Source organism: Tursiops truncatus, chromosome 4 (assembly GCF_011762595.2).
Source record: "Tursiops truncatus isolate mTurTru1 chromosome 4, mTurTru1.mat.Y, whole genome shotgun sequence".
In the NCBI taxonomy this organism is placed as follows: Eukaryota; Metazoa; Chordata; class Mammalia; order Artiodactyla; family Delphinidae; genus Tursiops; species Tursiops truncatus.
In genome coordinates this window covers 40,396,223-40,419,715 of record NC_047037.1, presented here as the reverse complement: position 1 = coordinate 40,419,715, position 23,493 = coordinate 40,396,223, and the positions used below count along the sequence as shown (strand labels likewise).

The following is a 23,493-nucleotide window of genomic DNA, read 5'->3' as shown; positions in this document are numbered from 1 at the left end:
TAGGCACTGAGCTCAGTGTTGGGAGTATAGAGATGAACAGACCAAGCTCCTGCCTCAAAGAACTCATGGTCAGGAAGGCAAGACAGATAAGAGGGCCAGGTATGTCCACACATGTGAAAGGTGACCCAAGAGGTCCACATGGGATGCTGGGGAAAGACTGAAGGGGTGTGACAGGGAAGGCTGCCCAAAGGACACCCTTAAACCAAGTCTTAAAGGACAAGGTCGTTGTTACCCACTAGACGGTGTGGACAACACTTGCAAAGGCACAGAGGTATCAGCTCCATGGTTCGTTTGGTGGTTAGTAGTTTGGCACGGCTGGAGAGAAGTGGGGTATGGCAAGCAGGGGCCCAAAGATCTCATTAGCCTTTAAACTAAGGGCTTTTTTTTTTGGCTCTTTTGTAATCTGTGGCCACAAAGAAGGGCAAATTCAGTGGCCACTCATTAGATAGGAAATGTTACAAAGTCCAGTCCCAGCTGCCTCAGCAGCAGCCTCTGTACTGATCTACTCATCACTGGGTAAAGGAACATCTTCTCCCCCAGGGGCTCTCCCAGCAAGCCACCTTGTCCACTTGAACAAGACAGCACAAAGTCCTCGGAGGCATTCACAAACTCACCGGCTCTCTTTATCCTCTTCCTTTCCTTCAGCTGGTACGGCTTGTGATCATGAGACAAAGGAATGGCATTCCCGTCCTTGTCACACAGGACCCCACGCGAGTCACCCACATTGGCCACGGTGAGGTCTTTATCTGACAACAGAGCAATCAAACACGTTGTGCCTGCAAAACAGGAGAGAGAGGCAATACAGGTCAGTGGTGCTTTGAGGTTAGGCTGCTTCTCGTGGTTACTGGTCCTTCAGTCATTAAAACTACTCCTGCTGGGTAAGAATTTGACTCCAGCCACTCGGAGAATGACAGCTGTTCACTTCAACAACACTGATCAGATCTGACAGTCAATTTTCTTAACCATGTTGGAGTCTCACTGAAATAGGCTAGGATAACATTATCATTTTCCCAAATCATTGTTGTCTCTGCTACTCTTGATTTAAATGCATATCACACTTCAAAGGATTCGGAGAGAATCAGAATCAGCTTGAAGCTTCAGACGATTGATATTTATTTTCTGCTTCTTTTTGGTGCTGAGTTTCTGTGAAATCCTAGTTGAAAGTGGGAAGGATGGGGGTCAGGTGGGCTCTTCAAGCAGGAGGGCCTGGAAGGGCCAGTAAATGACAGATGCCAACAACCAGGTCCTATGGAGCCATGGGGAGGTGGGGGGAAGCCTATACAAACTAGCCTATGTGGAGTCTGACAGCAAAGACTGGCGGCCAGAAACAGGTCGGCGCCAGGGGGTGATGGGGGCGAACTGTAAAGGCAGAGGCAGGAAAACCCAATATGAGGACAGAAATGAGGTCTATGTCGACAGGCAGTGAGGGATTGGGGTGGTCAGAGTCAGAGGGAAGCAAGAGGGAAGAGCTGTTTGCCTGGAGCCCACACAAGACACAAAAGGACAAGCTCTCTCTCCTCAAACTCCTCATGGAATGAGAATGGATAAAAGCAAGTAGAGCTGCACAATCTGGTCTAGTTGGAGGCCGCCCTTATTACCTGCCCGGTGTCCTCTGTCCAGCCCCTCTCCTTTCTCCTCCCCCGCCTTCTGACAGTATCACTGAGTATGCAAATACAGTGTCACTGAGTATGCAAATACCTGCTGAAATGCACAACCCATTAAGCTCTGGCTTCAAACCGATAATGCCTTTCCTTGTTAAAATTATTCATCAATTAGTCTTCATTAATATTTAACCTCCTCATTAAGAAGGTCATATTCAATAACAGAATGCAAACTGCTTTTTATCTGCACAGAATGACAAGACTGAATTCTTAAATAGACATAAAGAATAAACACAGACTGATATCAAGAGCGGGGAGAATAATTAGCATTTTCAGCTATTATAGTTCTATTGGAAATTCCATTCTAAAGGCTGTTTAATTCAAAAGTGCCTTGATCAGAAATGGAAACACACGAAATGTTGGTTAACTCACAATGTCTGATGTGAAAAGCCTTGTGAAAGGAGAAAAGACTAATCTCAGGATTATCAAAGCAAATAGCAAATCTTTCACGTTAAAAAAAAAAGCTGTAAGAATGAAAATGTAAGCACAAGATGGACAATTCATATGATTATAAATCATTATTCTCAGTTTTTGATATTAGTTGCATTTTGGTCTTCAACCATCCTCACTTTGTCCTCAAGCATCTGATTGTGTTAACCTATCACGATGAGAGCACAGATTCTCCTATAAGGCACACTCTTGGAGTTTGAAAGGTGAAATGGGGACGCTGCGTTATTGGATGTTACGTGGCTTGGGGGCATTATATCAGTTCAACTCTTGGAGTTGTGTCTCTCAGAGGCCCTCTTCCCTTCTCACTCTGTGCACTTCGAGAGATCATGGCTCTGACCTTTGCTTCCACCACCATCTCACCTACAATGCTAGCCTGGTTGACACTCCTGAGGTCCATATCAACTGCCTGCTAGGCATTTCCATTTGCCTGTACAACATGGGATCCACAAGAGGCTTTGGGGTCTCCATGTGAGGGAGGTGAAGGGATCCACCGGGATGAGCTATAAGCCGTTTCCCCACCCCCATTTCAGCCACAGCAGCTCTACATCCATTGTTACCTTTATCGGGATGCTGCATGTTCTTTTTGTCTGTTTTTTGTTTTTTTTAAGAGGGGAGAGGTAATTTCTATAGCTAAAAAAAACCTTTGAAGTTTAATTGTATATGTGATTAAGAACCACTGAAGGGTTTTAAGCAGGAGAGTGACATGATGAGATCTGTGTTTTAGATCATGTCAGTGGCTTTGTGGAAGAAAAACTGGAAGCAGGGGGAATAGGGAGAGTTCATGAGGAGCTGAATTAATGTAGTAAACACAGGGATTGAGGGTCGGGGGACAGATTACTTAAGACCAGAACGGATAGGTCATAGAGAATAAGGAAATAAAGGAGAGGGGGAGGTCTAGGATAATGTCCTGGTGTCTAGAAGCGGGGTACTGGGTGCTCCATGGACAAGCACTTAAGATGTCGGCTTGGGCTTTTGGGAAAGGCTTTCTCACTGAAAGAGACATGATGCAGAACATGACCCATTTCTTTGGCCTCCCGTGGCTCCTGCGTTTCCCAGGGCTGTGGCAGCCATCTTGCACCATGAGGGGATATGGCTCAGAGTCAAGGCTCTGTGTCCAGAAGGGGGAGCGGAGAGGTGAGGAACCTGAGTCCCTGAGACATCACAGAACTGCTGAACCCACCTGGACCCGTCCTGTTCATGTTCTGCATGACACTAAATGACTTTACTACTTAAGGCTTTTTATGTTGGATTTTTTGTTGTTGTTTTTCCTTGTGATATCCTAACTGGTTCGGGGGCTTACAGTTCAATAAGGGGCTTCTGGGGCTTCCCTGGTGGTGCAGTGGTTGGGGGTCCGCCTGCCAATGCAGGGGACACGGGTTCGTGCCCCGGTCCGGGAAGATCCCACATGCCGCGGAGCGGCTGGGCCCGTGAGCCATGGCCGCTGAGCCTGCACGTCCAGAGCCTGTGCTCCACGGCAGGAGAGGCCACAGCAGTGGGAGGCCCGCGTACCGCAAAAAATAAAATAAAATAAAATAAGGGGCTTCTGGATGAGAGATTTAGAGGGTGACTGCTTTGCTTCACTCACATGTGAAGATTCATGGCCTGCTGATTCCTCTGTCAAGAAGAGGATCCCATTGTTTCTATGGGTCTATGAAATCTACCTCCTGATGTGGATTTCAGGAATGTACTGCTTTGAGAAAGTGAAAATTGCCTGTGTCAACAATAGACTCTTAGGCCGGGCCAAAATGGGTGAGCCCCAGGTGGCGGAAGGAGAGCTGCAGGCTGTGTTTAGTGTCACTGAAATGTCACTATTTCCTCTCCATAGAAACCTGCCTGTGTCCTGGGTGGAGCCCAAGCATGATTGAAAACACTGTACATAACTTGTTGTTTGGGCTTTGCAGTTTTAGCTCAGGATTATCAGAGACAATTTATAATCTAATCTTACATTACAGCAGAAACTACCTTGTGGCTGAGGAAAACTCCAGAAACACATTATGCCCAAGAGGAAAGGAGAAAATCACTTTTTCTTTTGTATGTATGAGAAAAAACACTGCCAAGACTCTGGTTATTAGTTTCGAGATAAACTTAGCCATCATAGTACTATTTATCAGAAATACCAGCGTCTGACAATATCACTTAACCCTGAACCTCAGGATTGTCTATATTAATAATTTAATCTAGGTGATTAAAAATCTGAAAATCTGGACAATATTTTGGAGCTTTAACCTAATAGTCTGACTTAGATTAAAAAAAAAAACTGAAAAAGTAAATTCACACGGACTAGACTTCAAAATCCTAGCTGAGTGAGGTCTGGCAAATTCTTTAACTTTTAATTTAAGCCTCAGAAAATGGTACCACCATCCACTTAGCTGCTCAAGCTAGGAGACATCCTTAGTTTTCCTCTCTTCCTCATTCCTGACATTCAGTCCATCGTTAAGTTCTTGTCACTCGTACCTCTCAAACACATCTTAAACCCCTTCCCTTCTCTTGTTCTCATCGCGCTGACGGTGGTCCAAGCCACCACCATCTCAGCCAGCGTGTTATTTCAGCTCTCCAGGTCCTGCATGATCTGCCCTTGCCCCAACCTGTACAATGTTATGTCATACCACCCTCCCCTTGCTCAAGGCCTCCCTTCTGTTGCCCAAACATGCCAAGCTTTTTTTTTTTTTTTTTTGGCGGAATGCGGGCCTCTAACTGTTGTGGCCTCTCCCGTTGCGGAGCACAGGCTCCGGACGCGCAGGCTCAGCGGCCATGGCTCACGGGCCCAGCCGCTCCGTGGCATGTGGGATCCTCCCGGACCAGGGCACAAACCCGTGTCCCCTGCATCGACAGGCGGACTCTCAACCACTGCACCACCAGGGAAGCCCATGCCAAGCTTTTGGTTGCCTTTGGGCCTCTGTACGCAGTGCTCCCTCTGTAGTCCTTGGCGCTGGCCGACATGCACATGGTGATGTCTCAGTTCAAGTGTGACATCTTCAGAGGCCTTCTCTGATGGGGGATCTAATTTCCTCTTTGTGTCCTTTATTGCCCTCACAACACACAATTATGTAAATATCTTGTGTATTTCTTTAAACAATTTATTTAATGCCAATCTTCCCCTGTACAATGTCAACTTCACAAGGGTAAGAATATCACCTGCTTGTTTTTCTTCCTATAATGCTGAGGTCTAGAACATCACAGACCTCATATTTGCTGAATAAACAAATTAATAGAGGAGTGATAAACCATCACACACTCTCTCCTTGGTCCTGATCTGACATTATGCTAAGCTCCCGCTGTCTTGCTCTGAGTATGTCAACCCAGTTCAGTACCACACTGTACCACATCTTCTAGATATTGTCACAGCAGGGAGATAGCCAACTGTAGCAAAATACATTTTACACATTGATCAAAACATAAGGACCCTCCTGTACATGTATAACCATGCTCACAGGCACACTGTTAGTAAGTGGAGAGAAGTTCCAGCCCAGGCCTGTCCCTAGCTCTTTCCTCCAGTCCAGACTCCTGGAACAATGTTAATGAAACATGAGTAGGGCATCCATCCTCACCAGCTTCTAAAGCCGTGGCACCTTAGGAAGCAATAAAAGTGCATCATGAAGTCATTACATGGATAATTTCTGTCTACATCTGACCTCAATTTGTACTTCAGCAAAGCAGGCACGTTTGTGTGTTGTTGTATTAATTCTTGTTTTCCTTAGGAAAAACACACGAATGCCAATTATTCATCAGTCTATTGCTCTAAACCAGCCTTCTCTCTCTTGATTTAATTTCTAGGATGCAGACAAAGTAAAGGTACACAAGAAAATCTATTCTGATAAGTATTTTCATTGGATACTATTAGGCAATGAATTCATTGGATGAGTTGAGCTTGAGAAAAATGTAAATCCTAATAAGGATTAAGTAGTTCGGGATATCTCAGGCCATCTTTTAAAACCCTAGCTAAAAACTTTCCCAGTTCAATTAATAACAAAGTAGTAATAACAATCTGTTCAATGCTACAAACAAAGTGTCTAACAAACACACTTGCAGTTGATTTCCTGACCTTAGGGTTGGGGAGAGGCAGGTATTATTCTTCCCTTTAAACAGATGAGAAAAATGGGACTCAGAGACTTCAAATGTCACACTCATGATTACACTGCTCAATGCATATGTACTGAATGACCAAATGACTAAAAACCCTGGGAATCCAGAATTATTACTTTAGTAATAATAATAATGATAGACCTACTGCTTAAGCATTTTACTATAACGCTAAACATTTTATTTACGTTACGCAACTTAATCTGCACTACCTGTGAGAAGGCATAATTATCCCCACTTTACAGGTGGGGAAACTAGGTCTCAGACAGTATAGCAACCTGCCCAGGTCACACACACGGACTGACTGATTCCACTGGGCCAAACCTTTGATAATCGACACTCCTTCTTGCTTTAAACTGTTCTCTTCCTACCCCCAGAAGGAATGATTTCTGTGACCAGTTTCTACATTTTTGTGTTTTGAATAGTCCCCATCAACTCTCCCCGTTTTGTAGTATAAACTGGCGCATGTCACAGAAAAGTCTGTAAACCAGGATAAAATTTGATCAGTGTGATGTGAATTTCCTTTAATATAATTGTGATTCTGGATTAATTTAAACAAAGCTGGTACATTTCAAATTCTCAGTAATAATCAGAAAGCACGTGAACCTCCACAAGTAAAAAAACAAGTGACTTGGATTAGTGTCAGGTCCTTTTCACCTTGAATATTTTGCTGGTTTTGAACAGGAATTGCAAACTCCTACGGCTTCGGGTAAGTAGGCCAGGTATAAGAAAAAAAGCTTATTACCCTCTTGGAGTAGATTTACCCCTGTACTTTTGACAGAAACATGGGTTCTGAAGATGTTTTTCTACTCTAAGAATAGGCAAGCATGATGATAAGGGACAACTGACATCAGGTTTCAGTGTTGGGTCCACAACAGGGAGTGGTGTGGCTTGTGGCAAACTAGAGAACACTTGCTAAGGGGGCAGCATTTCCTCAGCAGTGAAGATGGTTGCCATGTGGGAATGCAAGCCCACTGTAGCCAGTTATTCAGATTTTTCAAGGGAAGCCATTTTTATGTGAACTCTCTTGACTTTTCAATGTTGACAAATTTTATTTAAAAAAACAATGCAAGCCAAACAAAAGGCAACTGTAGGTCAAATGATTCTTTGACCCATTAGACTAGCAGCTTCTTTTAGGACCAGGGGGATGCCTTATTCATTGCTGTATTCTTATCGTAGTGCTTTGTACCCTGCACAGACCCTTAATGCTGGAAGGGGCACTAAGGACTGAGGAGGTGGTGAGGAAAGTGGAGGTGCTTTTGTACAACTTGTACTAATTGTAGTATTTGTACAATTCACACCTTCGTACTACGTAAATATATATACTCTTATTTTTTGAAAAATATTAACAGGGTTATCTAGGTGATGGGATTTTAGCCCACTTTGTTTTCTTCTTTATGCTTTTCTGTATTGAGATGAATTTAACATTACTTAAAACCACAATTTATTCACAACGGTTCAGGAGCATATCCACTGCAAAAAGCAAAGTATTCAAGACATAAAACAGAAAAAGCAGAATTGACAATCACGGTAGTAGAGTGGTACAGGTAAAAAGAATGGCCCAGAGGAATAAGGCCGTGACAATGATGACAGCACCACTGTTGACAGATCATCAAGTTCAGATTCACATTCGCCCACCAGTGACTATCCATCAGTGACTCCGTGACAGACATGTGAGCCTTCAGCTGCCTTCAGGCTTCCCCTGCACAGCCTTACCTGACCTCCGAGCAGTGCCATCGACAAAGAACAACCTGCCCTGGGTGCCAATCAAAGCACATTACCCTCAACCCCTTGCACTCCCCTCCCCCTCTTCTATGATTTAAAAGTTGGAGGCATGAGAATCCTTATTTTATGAAAGTTCAGCTTACTGCAACATTGTCTTACGTGCCTGACACCACAGCTTCACTTTTTCTGGGGTGGGGCTGGGAGGCTGGGCAGAGCAGAGAAAGCCGAGTGCAGTTAACATGACTTAGGAGCCCTGCTTCACAAAGCAAGTGGGCTCTCTCCCAAACAATGAATGCCACTCACTCATGCTAATAGTGATTCCCCTCAGTGACAGAGAATAAAAGGAAATGGCCATTTTTTTCTTCAGGAAAGAAAAGAAAGAAATTGGGGGTGGGTGGAGAAGAGGTGACAAGTGGAAAGGGAGGGAAGGGGACACGCACACAAAGAAACAGAGAAAGAGAGACAGACAGAGGATGAATGAATGAATATTTCAGTGAAGGTGTTACAACCACCTAAAAGCCATTCATTATATCCAGCAAAGGAGATTCAACACATTTATATGATAAGGAAAAACAGGTTTATCCTGAAAAGGTGTGACAATGAATGTTAGTTGAATAACACAGTTCCAGGGCCTAGATGACATCAAGGCCTGGAAACTGACAGAAATTATACTGGTGTGAAACATACTGGAAAAAGAGCAGGCAAAGCCAGTCATTAATGAAAGCATCATGGGGAATGATAAGATCAGTGTCGGCAGGGCTTCCAGCCGACACCGAGGTCCCACAGCCAAAGCTGTGATGAGCCCTGAAACACAGATTAAGCACCAGGCAGCTCGCAGATAAGACTGACTCCCTGGACCCATCCCCTGTCTGCACGATCTCTAAGTCTGACCAAGTTTGACCTTCTCAGAGTCTGTTCACCAGTCTTGTAATAATTAATGCCATGGCAGAGACAGACCTGGCTGGGATGATCCAATCTCTGGAAAACTAAAGAGTAAGCTCTAATCTTCCCTTCTTTATGCCTTTTCTCTCATCTATTGCCTGAATCCTTACACTTCCCAGCTCTAAATTCTCTTGGAGGCGGGCCCTCTTTAGAATTATATTAACGTGCATGGCTGGGGCCGGAGAGTCACCGGACACCATTGTCTAACTCCGTGCGGGAAGGAGGCTACTGAAATAATACCAATTAACAATTCATACTATAAGTCAGTAGCTCCACTGTGATGAGTCTTATAGTGAGAGCTTGAAACTTATTTTATGCTATGAGAGCCTTGAATGGAAAGTGACTGGAAAGAAATCTATGTGTGCAGAGAGACATGTGCAGGCCAAATTGTGGGAGCTGCCATACACTGTCCATTCACCCCATGCCAGGCTCCGTGCTCAGTCCTTGGCATAGGCAATCTCTAACCCTAACAGCCTATGAGGTACTGTTATTCCCATTTTACAGATGACAAAACTGAGATTAAGGGATCAGCCCAAGGTCATGTGGCTAGTGAGGGACAGAACTTACCCAGTGTGTTGTCAGAGTGTTACTTTCAACCTTGAAGCAGGCTGTGGCTAGTCCATAGTTACTGTTTCTGGGCAAGCCAGAAAAAGGCATCTCTTCCTCAAGACACTTTACTAGCATCTCCATAAAAGGGCCATAATGCATGTTCAAGTTGACGACAGTGTGAACGGCGCCTCCTAGAGCCGTGTAGTCAAACATGCACAGTGATGTGGGAAGCCCTGCTCCCGGACTATACCCTGCCCCCGCCACCCCACTCCCAGCCCCGGAGGGAAGAGACCAGAGGAGAGGGTCACTCAATGAGGAATTCCTGCAGGACAGCACGTGAGAGGTTTTCTACTTCACACAGAGACTGGCAGCAGCCCTAGAGCCCAAACTGGAAGAGTGAAATACCTTTTTTTTTAAATACACCTTTATTGGAGTATAATTGCTTCACAATGCTGTGTTAGTTTCTGTTGCACAACAAAGTGAATCAGCTATATATATACATATATCCCCATATCCCCTCCGTCTTTTTTTTTTTAAAATCTTTATTGGAGTATAATTGTTTACAGTGGTGTGTTACTTTCTGCTTTATAACAAAGTGAATCAGTTATACATATACTCCCATATCTCTTCCCTCCCACCCTCCCTATCCCACCCCTCCAGGCGGTCACAAAGCAACGAACTGATCTCCCTGTGCTATGCTGCTGCTTCCCACTAGCTATCTACGTTACATTTGGTAGTGTATATATGTCCATGCCACTCTCTCGCTTTGTCACAGCTCACCCTTCCCCCTCCCCATATCCTCAAGTCTGTTCTCTAGTAGGTCTGTGTCTTTATTCCTGTCTTACCCCTAGGTTCTTCATGACATTTTTTTTCTTAAATTCCATATATATGTGTTAGCATATGGTATTTGTCTTTCTCTTTCTGACTTACTTCACTCTGTATGACAGACTCTAGGTCTATCCACCTCATTACAAATAGCTCAATTTCGTTTCTTTTTATGGCTGAGTAATATTCCATTGTATATATGTGCCACATCTTCTTTAGCCATTCATCCGATGATGGGCACTTAGGTTGTTTCCATCTCCGGGCTATTGAAAATAGAGCTGTAATGAACATTTTGGTACATGACTCTTTTTGAATTATGGTTTTCTCAGGGTATATGCCCAGTAGTGGGATTGCAGGGTCATATGGTAGTTCTATTTGTAGTTTTTTAAGGAACCTCCATACTGTTCTCCATAGTGGCTCTACCAATTCACATTCCCACCAGCAGTGCAATAGTGTTCCCTTTTCTCCACACCCTCTCCACCATTTATTGTTTCTAGATTTTTTTGATGATGGCCATTCTGACTGGTGTGAGATGATATCTCACTGTAGTTTTTTTTTTTTTAATATTTATTTGTTTATTTGGTTTTGCTGGGTCTTAGTTGCTGCATGTGGGCTCCTTAGTTGTGGCATGAGAACTGTTAGTTGCTACATGCATGTGGAATCTAGTTCCCTGGCCAGGGATTGAACCCAGGCCCCCTGCATTGGGAGCACAGAGTCCCAGCCACTGGACCACCAGGGAAGTCCCCTCACTGTAGTTTTGATTTGCATTTCTCTAATGATTAATGATGTTGAGCATTCTTTCACGTGTTTGTTGGCAGTCTGTGTATCTTCTTTGGAGAAATGTCTATTTAGGTCTTCTGCCCATTTTTGGATTGGGTTGTTTGTTTTTTTGTTATTGAGCTGCATGAGCTGCTTGTAAATTTTGGAGATTAATCCTTTGTCTGTTGCTTCATTTGCAAATATTTTCTCCCATTCTGAGGGTTGTCTTTTGGTCTTGTTTATGGTTTCCTTTGCTGTGCAAAAGCTTTGAAGTTTCATTGGGTCCCATTTGTTTATTTTTGTTTTTATTTCCATTTCTCTAGGAGGTGGGTCAAAAAGGATCTTGCTGTGATTTATGTCATAGAGTGTTCTGCCTAGGTTTTCCTCTAAGAGTTTGATAGTTTCTGGCCTTACATTTAGGTCTTTAATCCATTTTAAGCTTATTTTTGTGTACGGTGTTAGGGAGTGATCTCGTACTTTTACATGTACCTGTCCAGTTTTCCCCGCACCACTTATTGATGAGGCTGTCCTTTCTCCACTGTACATTCCTGCCTCCTTTATCAAAGACAAGGTGACCATATGTGCGTGGGTTTATCTCTGGGCTTTCTATCCTGTTCCACTGAGCTGTCTTTCTGTTTTTGTGCCAGTACCATACTGTCTTGATTACTGTAGCTTTGTAGTATAGTCTGAAGTCAGGGAGCCTGATTCCTCCAGCTCCGTTTTTCGTTCTCAAGATTACTTTGGCTATTCGGGGTCTTTTGTGTTTCCATACAAATTGTGAAATTTTTTGTTCTAGTTCTGTGAAATATGCCAGTGGTAGTTTGATAGGGATTGTAGATTGCTTTGGGTAGTAAAGTCATTTTCACAATGTTGATTCTTCCAATCCAAGAACATGGTATATCTCTCCATCTATTTGTATCATCTTTAATTTCTTTCATCAGTGTCTTATAATTTTCTGCATACAGGCCTTTTGTCTCCTTAGGTAGGTTTATTCCTAGATATTTTACTCTTTTTGCTGCAATGGTAAATGGGAGTGTTTTCTTGATTTCTCCCCTCCCTCTTGCATCTCCCTCCCACCCTCCCTATCCCACCCCTCTAGGTGGACACAAAGCACTGAGCTGATGATCTCCCTGTGCTATGCAGCTGCTTCCCACTAGCTATGTATTTTACATTCGGTAGTGTATATATGTCGATGCTACTCTCACTTTGCCCCAGCTTCCCCTTCCTCTCCATGTCCTCAAGTCCACTCTCTATGTCTACGTCTTTATTCCTGCCCTGCCACTTGGTTCATCAGTACCTTCTTTTTTAGATTCCATATATATGTGTTAGCATATGGTATTTTTCTCTTTCTGACTTACTTCACTCTGTATGACAGACTCTAGGTCCATCCACCTCACTACAAATAACTTAATTTCATTTCTTTTTATGGCTGAGTAATATTCCATTGAATATATGTGCCACATCTTCTTTAGCCATTCATCCGTCAATGGACATTTAGGTTGCTTCCATGTTCTGGCTATTGTAAATAGTGCAAGAGTGAAATACTGATAGCAACACATCTGAGTGTTCCTGAGAACACATTAAGGCCTTCTTCCACCAAGACCTAGTAGGATGGCAAACTATCTTTGTGGGTTTCCAAATAGAGGAAGCAGTGATAGGACATACCATATAGGGAGGGAGACTCATGTGAGGCCCCCAGACCGGGCCCAGAAAGAAGCCCCCCACCGTAAATGGGACCCCTTTGGGTCTTCCTTTGCAACTGAAGCTGCCTCAGCTTCCCTTTGTCACATGCTGGAGCGTAGAGTGGCAGGAGTAACGTTTTGTGAGAAAAGGTCTATTACAAATTATAATTTTCTTCTCCTCTGAGAATTTTACATAAGCAAAAAAATCAGCCATTAAGCTGGACACTGGCTGAATGTGAGGCAATCAACTTGATGACAAACTCTATTATTTTAAACCCTAGTGCTAGGAGTTTAATTCCAGATTTAGGTATACTTGGGCTCTTCCTCAGCAAACATACAGTAATTAATAAAATGACTAGAAGAAATAAGAAACAGTGTACCAGTGCCAGAAAGGTCTTTTCCACAAATGAGGTGTGCCACCCTAAATAAGACAAACAATCTATTTTATGAGGTGATGGGAGATGGGGGGAAGAGGTCATAATTCAAGCTTTTAGAATCTGATGGAGAATTCATTAAATTTTCATACTTCACCAAAGTTAAAATATAGCTGCATCATCTGATGTTCTTAGACACCATTTTTATATCGAGGTGTTTTTTAACTTCACACTTCAGCTGCAGTAATAATGTTTACTTCATACTTGAGTGTGACCTGTGGACACCCTTCTAACCCTTCCTTTTTAGTTCAGTATAAACATGTTAAAGAGAGTCACTTCCTATTAAAGTGATCACATGTACTGGGGAGTCTTAGAAGAACCACAGCATGTCCTTTTGCTGCAGAAGCCTTCATCTCTCCTCTCTGGCATGACTATTTTGAGGTACAAGTAAGCACACAAGCTTCTTTGAAGCTCATTAACATACTTCTCATAACTCTTGCTGACATTTAGTTCAGATGATAACATGCTACTGAAATTAATTTCTAATTACATAATCACAACCTGGATTCTAAGTTCAGTATCTTTTAATGGTAAATAAAATTAATTTCATGGTTCTTTGATTCTTCCTACATAAGCCAGAGATGCACTGGCTATATTTTTTCATGTCTTCATGTTATTTAAGAATTCTTCAGTGAGATATTTCATTTCTCTTTAGGGTTCCCAGCAAATTACAAGTACTGTTTCTGCTTCTTTATGAATGTTATGGAAGTGAAATTGAGCTTTATTAAAAGGGGTACTTGCTTTTAATAAAAGGCAGAGAGGAGAAAGGGCACAGAGAAAAAAGAGCAGAAGGCTGGGAATGAGAGGTGCAGGCTGATTCATCCGGTGCTTAGCAGAGAATTCATCTGGTGCTTAGCAGAGAATTGCACTTTCTTTGATCTTTTTTGTCTCAGCGCAGAGTCAACCTTTTCCCTATTCTTTCCATTAAAAACAAACCTGGTCTTTGAGGTGATTAAGTTATCTTTATTTAAATTACCATATAGCTAGCCATCTATTTATATATATACGTGTTGGAAGGATGACATCTGGAGATATTAATGGAAGTTCCTGCCCCATGTGTGTACATGACTGTCTTTCATTCAGTGTGAGGCACTCATTGTCCCAGGGAAGATTAGGATTGCTATGGCTGAAGTGCAAAGAGAAAGAAGTAGTCAGGTTTAGCTTTTGAATTTCAAGGAGATTGGAAACTCACAAACAGACAGTATTCTCAGAGAAAAATGTTTTTGAGCATCCATCAGCCTCAGTTCTGGACTAAACCTCAGGCATATGAAGATGGAGTGAGTTTTCCTGCCCATGGGTCCTCTCTTCTTGCTCCCCTGACATGTAAGGCTGGGCAGGAAGGAGGGTAGTGATGGGGGGAGGTGGAGGGAAGACAAAGAGTCTTCTTTTTTTTTTTTGCGGTACGCGGGCCTCTCACTGTTGTGGCCTCTCCCGTTGCGGAGCACAGGCTCCGGACGCGCAGGCCCAGCGGCCATGGCTCACGGGCCCAGCCGCTCCGCGGCATGTGGGATCTTCCCGGACCGGGGCACGAACCCGTGTCCCCTGCATCGGCAGGCGGACTCTCAACCACTGCGCCACCAGGGAAGCCCGACAAAGAGTCTTTGACGTGTGGATCTCCAAGAATTACAATTACATGCAGTTCAAAGCACAGGAGACCTAGACCTTGCTTTCCAAGGCACAACCCAAGAAATCAGAAACCTTTGCCCCAGGATAGAGAGGCAATGGCTGAATGAGCTCACTTGGACAGCCTAACGTGGAGTAGAAAGGACAGCTGAGAACTGCTGGGCTTCTCCTGAGGGAGAAATGGCACCTCTCAGGAGCTTTGGAGCCTTCCAACCACAGGTCCTGGAGACCCTGGGTCACCCCAGCAGGTGCTATCCCAACATCCTGACACTTAGATCACCCCTGGGGAAAACGGGGGGCGGGGGTGAACACATAAGCTGAACTTGGTATTTACACGTAAGAACCTGAGGAAAAGTCAGGAAATTACGGTACCTTCCTGGAAATGAATATAGCAAGATTTAGTAACAGATCCAATATGGACTCAAAATCTGTTACATTCAGTCCTATGGAGACAAATTAAATTAAACTTCAACACATGTTTATTTTGTAGCCATGTAATGTGTGTGCATGTGTGTGTGTGTGCACGTATCTGCCTATCGCACGTTGCACATCTTAAATTTTACCCTGGCATAGACATTACAAAATTTAAATTTTAAAATGCTACAGCTAGTACCAACAATGTTGGATAACCAAACAAGACTTCCCTGGGCACTGAGTTTGTTAACACATACCTATCACTGAAGAATTCCAGATGGAAGGAGAAATTGTTTCCAAAGCCAAATTTGCCCTTGTGAATGAAGTACACCATTGGCAGGTTTTGCAGTTACACATAAATTATTTTCAGATGATCTTTTCCATCCAAACAGAACAAACTCCCGTTTAAAGGGACAAAATAAAAGTTGTACAATTATGTTCATTTAGGATAAATAAATAAAACCACATATGATTTGGGGCCGATCTGATCCAATAATTAATTCTCCAACTTGCTTTCGGCTTAGTGGGCTACAGAATTGACTCTAAAGCTATGTCTCCAGGAAGGCTGCTTCCTCAAAGATCTGATAAAATCCTGACTTTAATTCCATCTGGACACATGCCAAAGAAGTGATATCCCATCTCTATATCTACAGCCAGAAATATACAACCATGTTGCTTCTTGAAAATGACCGTCTTTCTCCTCTCTCTCTCTCTCTCTCTCACCTCTATGTCCTGTACCTAATAACAGTATAAGATTGGAAGGGTGTGTGTATTTTGACTAAATAGTTTTATGGCCTTTGTTCCCTTATTCAGTGCCGACTGTGTGTAAATTACGAGGCTTGGTGCTGGAACAATAAAGATGAACAAGATATAGTCCTTAACCCCAAGCACTTACTGCCTAATGGTGAGATGGAACCAGACACTTAGAATCCAGCATGGTCAATGCTGTGACAGTGCTGTGAGAGGCTGGGCATGTGGATGGAGGGGATGCCTCAGTCTAGGGAGATGCTGGGTGGTGGGGAGAAGTGCAGGGAGGATTACTGGGAAGAAGTAAGACCTTAACTCTCTTAAAGATGCAATAGGATAAGGAATTCATGTAGCCTAATTTGGTTCTTGACACAAAGGAGGAGGTAAAGAAAGAATCTGTAGGATAAAAATGAATAAAGAGAGTAGGTCTCTACAGGGGACTTCTTTATATTTCATTTCAAAACAAAGACTAAAACAAACACTTGTTTAAACTGTGACTCGATAATGTCAATTCTTGAATTTTATCCTAAGGAAATAATTAGAGATATGAACAGAACTTCACGTATAAGGACTAACCTCACAGAATTAATTTAAACAACAAGACAACAGAAATAACCAAAATGAGTACATGTATAATGCATCATGAAATATCCAAATAATAAAGTGCTGTATGAACACTAAATATAGTGTTTCTGAAGAACATACATTCTTCAGTGCTCATAAGTGAAAAATAAAAACTGAACATAAAATTTCTTTAAAATATAACACATTAGCATTTTACTTGAAAAAAAACTACATAAAATATTCCAATTTCACTTCAATAAATACACATGTGTATAAATGTATGCAGAAAAATGTTAGAAGGAAACGAAAAGAGAAGATTGGTTATTAAAGTTCATTTAAAATTTTTTTGAAAAAATTTTCTGAAATCTTCTACATTTAATGTGACTCATTTATAGAAATTATTTCACTTTTACCAAATTCAAGGCTTTTTACTTTCATGTTCCTTGATGTTAGGCATTTTTATCCTTCTGAGGGTCTTCTATCATGGTCTACAATGACTTGACTGGGTTTTTGGTTGAGCTGTTTGATTTTAGTCACTGAACCAACTTGGCATTTCAGTAACAAGCCTGAGGCTATGCCTCCCCTGTTTCCATTCTGGCTAATGTAGTTCCAGGAAAAGAAGGAACAGTATCAGGGGGAATGTCAGGCCCCAGACTCATCATGGGTATGGCTCAGAAAGCTCCAGGTTTGTGACACCACCCTTGTGTGACACCACCATGCTACATGATTAGATGCTACTGCCCAGAAAGGGACAAGGGATGACCCTAGAGGGCAGAGGGCAGCAGGACCAGGCTGCTTCTAACACATTTCCTGCACAGGAAGCCTTGACCGGGGAGAGCCAGTTCCTCAAGGCAGTAGATGGTGAGTCTATTCTTCCTATGACCATTGCCGAGTGGGTGTCACATTATTGGAAGTGAGGCCTACTGGGGCGGGGGGGTGGGGGACAGGAGACAAAGGAGGAGGAGTCTCAGGATGCCAGAATCTCAAGTCACAACGGGAGATGTCATTAACTAGACAAGCTACAGTGGGCCAGGCACTCGGCTTGTTGTTCACACATGCCTGACTTGTTTTCACAAAAATCCTGCAAGGTATACATTATCATCATCATCATCATCATCATCATCATCATCATCATCATCATCATCATCATCATCACCACCCCTATCCCTCCATTCTACAGATAAGGAACAAGAGGCTCACCGAGGTCACACAGATTTTGAGTGGAAGAGCTGGAATCTGAACCCAGGTCTGACACCCTCAATCAGGCTTTAAAAATTTTCTCTAAGAAAATTTTATCAGGAGCGTGACAAGGAAGCAGTCAGTTTTGCCAGCAAACAGCTTTATCTAAGGGTTTTTTTTTTTTTTTCTTTTGCAATACACGGGCCTCTCACTGTTGTGGCCTCTTCCGTTGTGGAGCAACAGGCTCCGGATGCGCAGGCCCAGCGGCCATGGCTCACGGGCCCAGCAGCTCTGCGGCATGTGGGATCTTCCCCGACCGGGGCACGAACCCGTGTCCCCTGCCTCGGCAGGCAGACTCTCAACCACTGCGCCACCAGGGAAGCCCTATATAAGGGTTCTTTAAAGTTTATATTTGCTTCCGCTGAAGAACAATACAGGGCAATATACAAACTAGGTATTCAAAGAAACCTTTCTGGTACAGTATGCAAATGATGCATAAAATATTTTTAAAAGTTGTTTTTTAATTCATGGCTGAGTTGGAAGATGAGTATGTGATTTTCTAGGGAGGCTAGAAACAATATGAAGGTGAAAAGCCCAAGGAGTAAGTAAGGGAGAAAGAGCTTCTCAGTTTGGAAACACCATCAGACACACACCTTCTCCCAGGTCTCTGAGGCTAAGTCACTATGGAAGGGGCTCTGGGGCATTTAGGATGTAATGTTTACAGTGCATCTGAGGGAGGGCTAGATAGTCTGCAGAGTTTGCAAAGGAATACCAAATACATCTTCTAATGACCCTGCGTGATATTAATTTTCAAACGCAGCCTAACCAGAACTTAGGCTGCATTTCAGCTACTCAGTCTAGTACTTGGGGCACCTCCCCACAACTGGGGCATATTCCAGGCTGCTGGCTTGAGTCTCCATTGAATTAAACCTAAAGTCTCATATTTTCCAAGTGTGAAAAGAAAGCCTTAGCAGTTATAAGCCCAAGAGTTTAAAGAGACACTCAAGGCGTCAACTACATGAACATAACTGATAAAGGAGCTGATCAGGTCAGTTAAGAACAAGGAGATTCTATAATTAATTAGGAAACACTGGGCTCTAAGTAGGTTGAAATCCCCTCTTGACCCCTGACTGTTTAATATGTGAACTGCAGGAGACATCTTTTGAACTGAAAACTAAGAACCTATCAAGGGGCATAACCTCCATTTATCTAAACACTATTCTCAGGATCCCTGGAAAGTCCTCCCTCTGGTTGATAGCTGAGAAATGGAGCTTCTCACAGCCCCACTGCCCTTTTGGACCCACCCTAAGTTGACCTGGCTTCTGAAGGCAGTTTTTTCACTGGTCTCTAGTCTATTTTCCAGGCAAATGTAATGAGTCCACCTCTGACTTGAATAGAAAACAAGGTTTTTAAACATCAAGTATGATTCATGGAAGTGGTTTTGTTTGGGGCGCCTCCAAGGGACTGTTTCCTCTACCTATTTTACTTTTTGGAGCTCCCGAATAAGCAAAAAGTTTGTAGGAGCCACACACAGAGAGTTGGTTGTGGCCTACAGACAGTGCAAAACTGCTAGGCAGCAGGGACCTGAGGTGGGAGGGCATCTCAGCATGTGGTTTCCGTGTTGGTTTGGCCTCATACAGCCACTGAAGGAGCTCTAAACCCCAGGGTGGCATTGTTGTCGACTTGCTGGGTTTCTGCCGCTCTGGCTGCAACAAGATTCTGGCTGAGTTTATAAATGATGCTTATTTGGCCTCTGAACTCCTCCGCTAGCTAGCCTAGAGGCTGAAGTTATTCATTCATTTAGCAGGCTTTTAAGAAGCACTTTCTGCTATGCCAGACATTCTGACACGGGCTGGGGGCTCAGAAGCAAAAGATGTAGTCTCTACGTGAGAAGTCAAGGTTTAATGGGGTGTCAGTGGGGAGAGAATAGAAAAACAATTCTATGATGGCCGAAGTTGAGAGAGGCAAGCACAGAAACCCACCTGCAATCATATGAGGAGCAGATATTTGAGCTGAGTTTTGACTGATGAATAGGAGTTAGCCAGACAAAGTTGGTCGGGAGGAAGGCTTGGATTACGTGTATGTGTGGATGCTCTATGTGTCTATGCATGTGTGTGTATGGGGTGGGGGGAGTTGAATAAATACATGAATGAAAGGGAATTTTTTTTCTCTTCTATACTTGAGAAGGATTTTTAAAATATTCTTTTATTATGATGATGACTAGGACATCTGATTTAACGTAAGTCCAAATATGTCAAATCTCAATATGGAAATTAGTGACATTAAGCAACGTCAAAGCTCTCAAACATTGTCGAGCTGCAAATATGATTATATAGACCCACATGCTATTTAAGAAAATTATGTTTAGAAAGAAAACATGATGAAGAAGCATTCCCAACCTGACTTCAGAATGTTCATAAATCATCCATATGGAATTTTCTGTGATAATTAATAGTAAAGATTTCCACCATATGCTACACTGCCCCATTTCAGCACTGTAGTTGGTCAATTACTGTACTTAATTTTGGTCTATTTTCAGTTCATATGTTTAATCTTATAGAGTTAGGGAACACATGCTCTTACACGCTTGCAAGTGTAATGTGTAATGGGAAATTCCCAGCCTTGAAAAACTTAAATTAAGAGCACATGCTATATCAGTCCTTTGTTATGATGGCTGGAAGACATCCAGCTGAGGACTTCTGAAAAAGGAGGAGGAGTGTTTAAGCACTACTTACTAATTAAATCTCTAAGGCTATGATTTAGAAACCATTTTAAAACTATGTATTACACTTCAGAATTTTGATTAAAAACTGCTGAACTGTCACTCCTTGAAAGAAATATCTTAATGTAAAGAAGAAAGTAAAGGGTTACCCAGAGATAAAAGAATGTATTTCACTAAGCACCAAGCCACTGGCCAGCTAACAGTTTTCAAAGTATGATCATGAACTCTGACACATCCTTGTCGCCTTAGAGAGGGTACACAAGTGGAATAACCCATCTTAGACCCAAACCTGGTAGGTTTATACCCAGTTTCCAAAGGGAGTATATGTTGCTTGAGATCCAGGACCAACTTTCTGGAAGTCAACGTTGAAAGGTCCAAAGGCTTGCAGAAATCAGATTTTAGCATTTATATTGGAGAAATTTATTTAATTCAGGCTCCATTTTGCTCAGCAGATGGGAAGCAGTTTTGTTCAATGCTTTCTACCTAAATTTACCAAATGGTAGACATTTAAAATACAATGAGGTATGAGCCTCATAAAATTCCAAGAGAAATTGAACCTTGGAAGTTCCAATGCTAAAATAGCTTCAAATGAAAACAATCCATGTCTCCTCCTTACGGCTTCCCCACTCAGTCACTCTGCTTTCTAAGAGGGCAGAGCACCAAGAACCTGGATCATTTTCCCAGGAGAGTCCTCAAGGCTGTCTCTTAATTGATAAGAGGCAGAACCACTGAAGAAAATGGAAGACTTTTCACATGATTTTCAGACTAATTACTGAAGAGGAGAAACTGGATTATAATACACACCAAGGAGATGTGCTGACAGTAAAGAATGAAAAGGTGTTAGGATGTCATCAACTTTGCTTTTTAAAAGAAAAATAAAACTCTCAACTATACTTACTGTTATATGCAACCTAAAACTAGCCCTCTGCTATAAATTTATGTGAGGTGATGTGACTTAGCCTCTTGCTGAAGAAATGGACACAAGAATGTAAGTGTTAGCCACTTATATTCTTGGCAGGAAAAATGGACTTGTCAAGTATCTTTTTAGCTTTAACAGAAATCCCTTAAAACCATGGATCTCTGCTCTGAAAGCCCTTTGAATTTCCAGTATTAAATGCATGTAGAATGCCCTGACTGGTGACCACAGGTTGATAATAAATAGCCAAAGGGACTGAAGGAAACACGGAAAAGGAGAAAAAAAAAAAAAAAAAAGATAAACAAGAAGGAATCCAGACTCTGCATCAAAAGTTCCCCCAAGCTCTGCAATGTCTTAACCAGCACCTGGCTGGACTTAAACTCTATGACTATCTCAGTAAAATTCGCCATTTACTGAAAGATAATAATAACAGCTCATGTTTATTGAGCATCTACTCTGTACCAAACATTGTTCTAAGTACTTTAAACACATTAATTCCCATAGTCCTCACAGCAACTCAACTACTAATACTCTCATTATCCCCACCTTACAGATGGAGGAACTGACACAAAGAGGTTAAGGAATTTGCCCATGGTTACATAGGTATTAAAGAGAGAAGGTGGGACTTGCACTCAGGTACCCTGGATCGGAGGTCCACGATATTAACTTCTACGGGGTCCGGTCTTCTGTACTTAAATCCAAATCTTTAAGTTCCAGTTTCTCCCTATATTACTACTCCATATATGCACTCATAACCAGCCATCCCCAGAGGTGAACAACTTATCAATAAAGATATGTCAAGTCCGTAAGTATATCGCATAAAGAGGATGATCATGGAAGATCTCTATACCCCCTCACTGACTTAAATAATTAATGTTGTCCTAAAAGTAGTTCTGTATTTAAGATAGAACAGGTCAAAGTAGATTCTGATCGTCTCTTCCTTAGGAAATCTGACTCAGCTTGATTCAGACTTGCTGGAATACCATTTCCCTTTTATTTCTGTGGTTTCTGATGATGAAAATAAAAGAGAACATCACATGTACAGCCTATTAACTGGAGACAATCAAGAAATGTTGAAATCAGCTGGCTGGACTGCCACAACCCTTTCAGAGTGTGTGAGACTATAAATCAAAAAGCACTGCAAAAGAGACTAATGTGTTCAAACCTGAAGGATGTCCTGAAGACGGCAAAAGCATCCATTAGGATGTCCTGGAACTGGGAAAATGGAACGATCTGCGTAGTCACTTTAACTCTGGTATTCCTAGCAAGGATCGCCATTTATATCCATCCAAGACATGATCTTATTCAGTTGAGAAATACACCAATCATTCTGAGATGAGGTAAGTTTTAGCCTTGTACTTCTCCCATTCATGTCATGAGAATCCTGCATCTCCTATTCTTTTGATTCATTCTTTCAGCGAGTATTTCTCTATCAACAACAAAGAGAAGCTGTAAGTACCTTGCTTTTAAACGATGAGACACAACAAGCCCTCTGCACTTGTGAAGACAGTCAAAACAACTTTCTAGAGACTTGAAAGCAATAGTGACTTCTCTCAGAATTACCTCTTCCCCCTTCTAGCCAAGGGGGCCTATACCACGTAAACCATGAAAACTCCACATGTGTTACATCAAGTTTGAGAGCTTCCTGCATTGCCTGCCACTTCTTTTAGTTTAGGTTCCTTACGTATTCAGTAAGGAGAAGCATGCTCAAGCAAAACTGTGAGATGGCCTGATTTTGTCTCAAAGGATCTCATACTCTCTCTCCTCCTTGGGGGTGACAGTGGGGTTGGGTGTGGGACCTTAACCCCATTCCCCAGGACCCAACACTTTAAGGCTTTTCTGTCTACTGAGCCACTCTACTCGGGTCTGTTTGCACAAGCAATGCTCCAAGCCTCCAAAATCTCCCACTTATCTACCCTTTCCCTTTCCACCATCCGTCCCACCGCCCACCCCCTGTCCGCCTTAGGATTTCTATTCCCTTGGTTTGAAGATCCTAGGTGCTAGGGGAACACTGAATAATAGAAACTTGATCTACCAGCACAAGGTTAGCAATCTGCAATGGTAGGATTTCAGGGATTGTCATATACCAGTGGGATCTAGGTATTTGAGTAAGGGAATCTTTCTTGTGTTTTTCGAAGTATATCAGGTAGGTGATGACTAACTCCATTTACGTCTAAGGACAGTCCTTGTAATAAAATTGTGAGTCACTTTGGGTGTTCAC

The 23,493-nt window shown here is 42.5% G+C and overlaps 1 protein-coding gene and 1 long non-coding RNA gene across 3 annotated transcripts in view; one reads left to right on the top strand and one right to left on the bottom strand.

Annotated features, from left to right (window-relative positions):
* PPM1L (protein phosphatase, Mg2+/Mn2+ dependent 1L) overlaps window positions 1-23,493 on the bottom strand; it is a 334,733-nt gene that overhangs the window by 5,407 nt on the left and 305,833 nt on the right. For both annotated transcript variants that reach the window (XM_019946217.3, XM_073803863.1), the window contains one exon: window positions 615-776. In XM_019946217.3, the coding sequence (XP_019801776.1) occupies window positions 615-776 (162 nt within the window). The remainder of the gene's footprint in view (window positions 1-614; window positions 777-23,493) is intronic.
* The window catches only part of LOC109551902 (uncharacterized), a 64,993-nt gene continuing 42,195 nt past the window's right edge, over window positions 696-23,493 (top strand). The window contains exon 1 of the long non-coding RNA XR_002178604.3: window positions 696-805. This is a non-coding gene — a long non-coding RNA (uncharacterized lncRNA). The remainder of the gene's footprint in view (window positions 806-23,493) is intronic.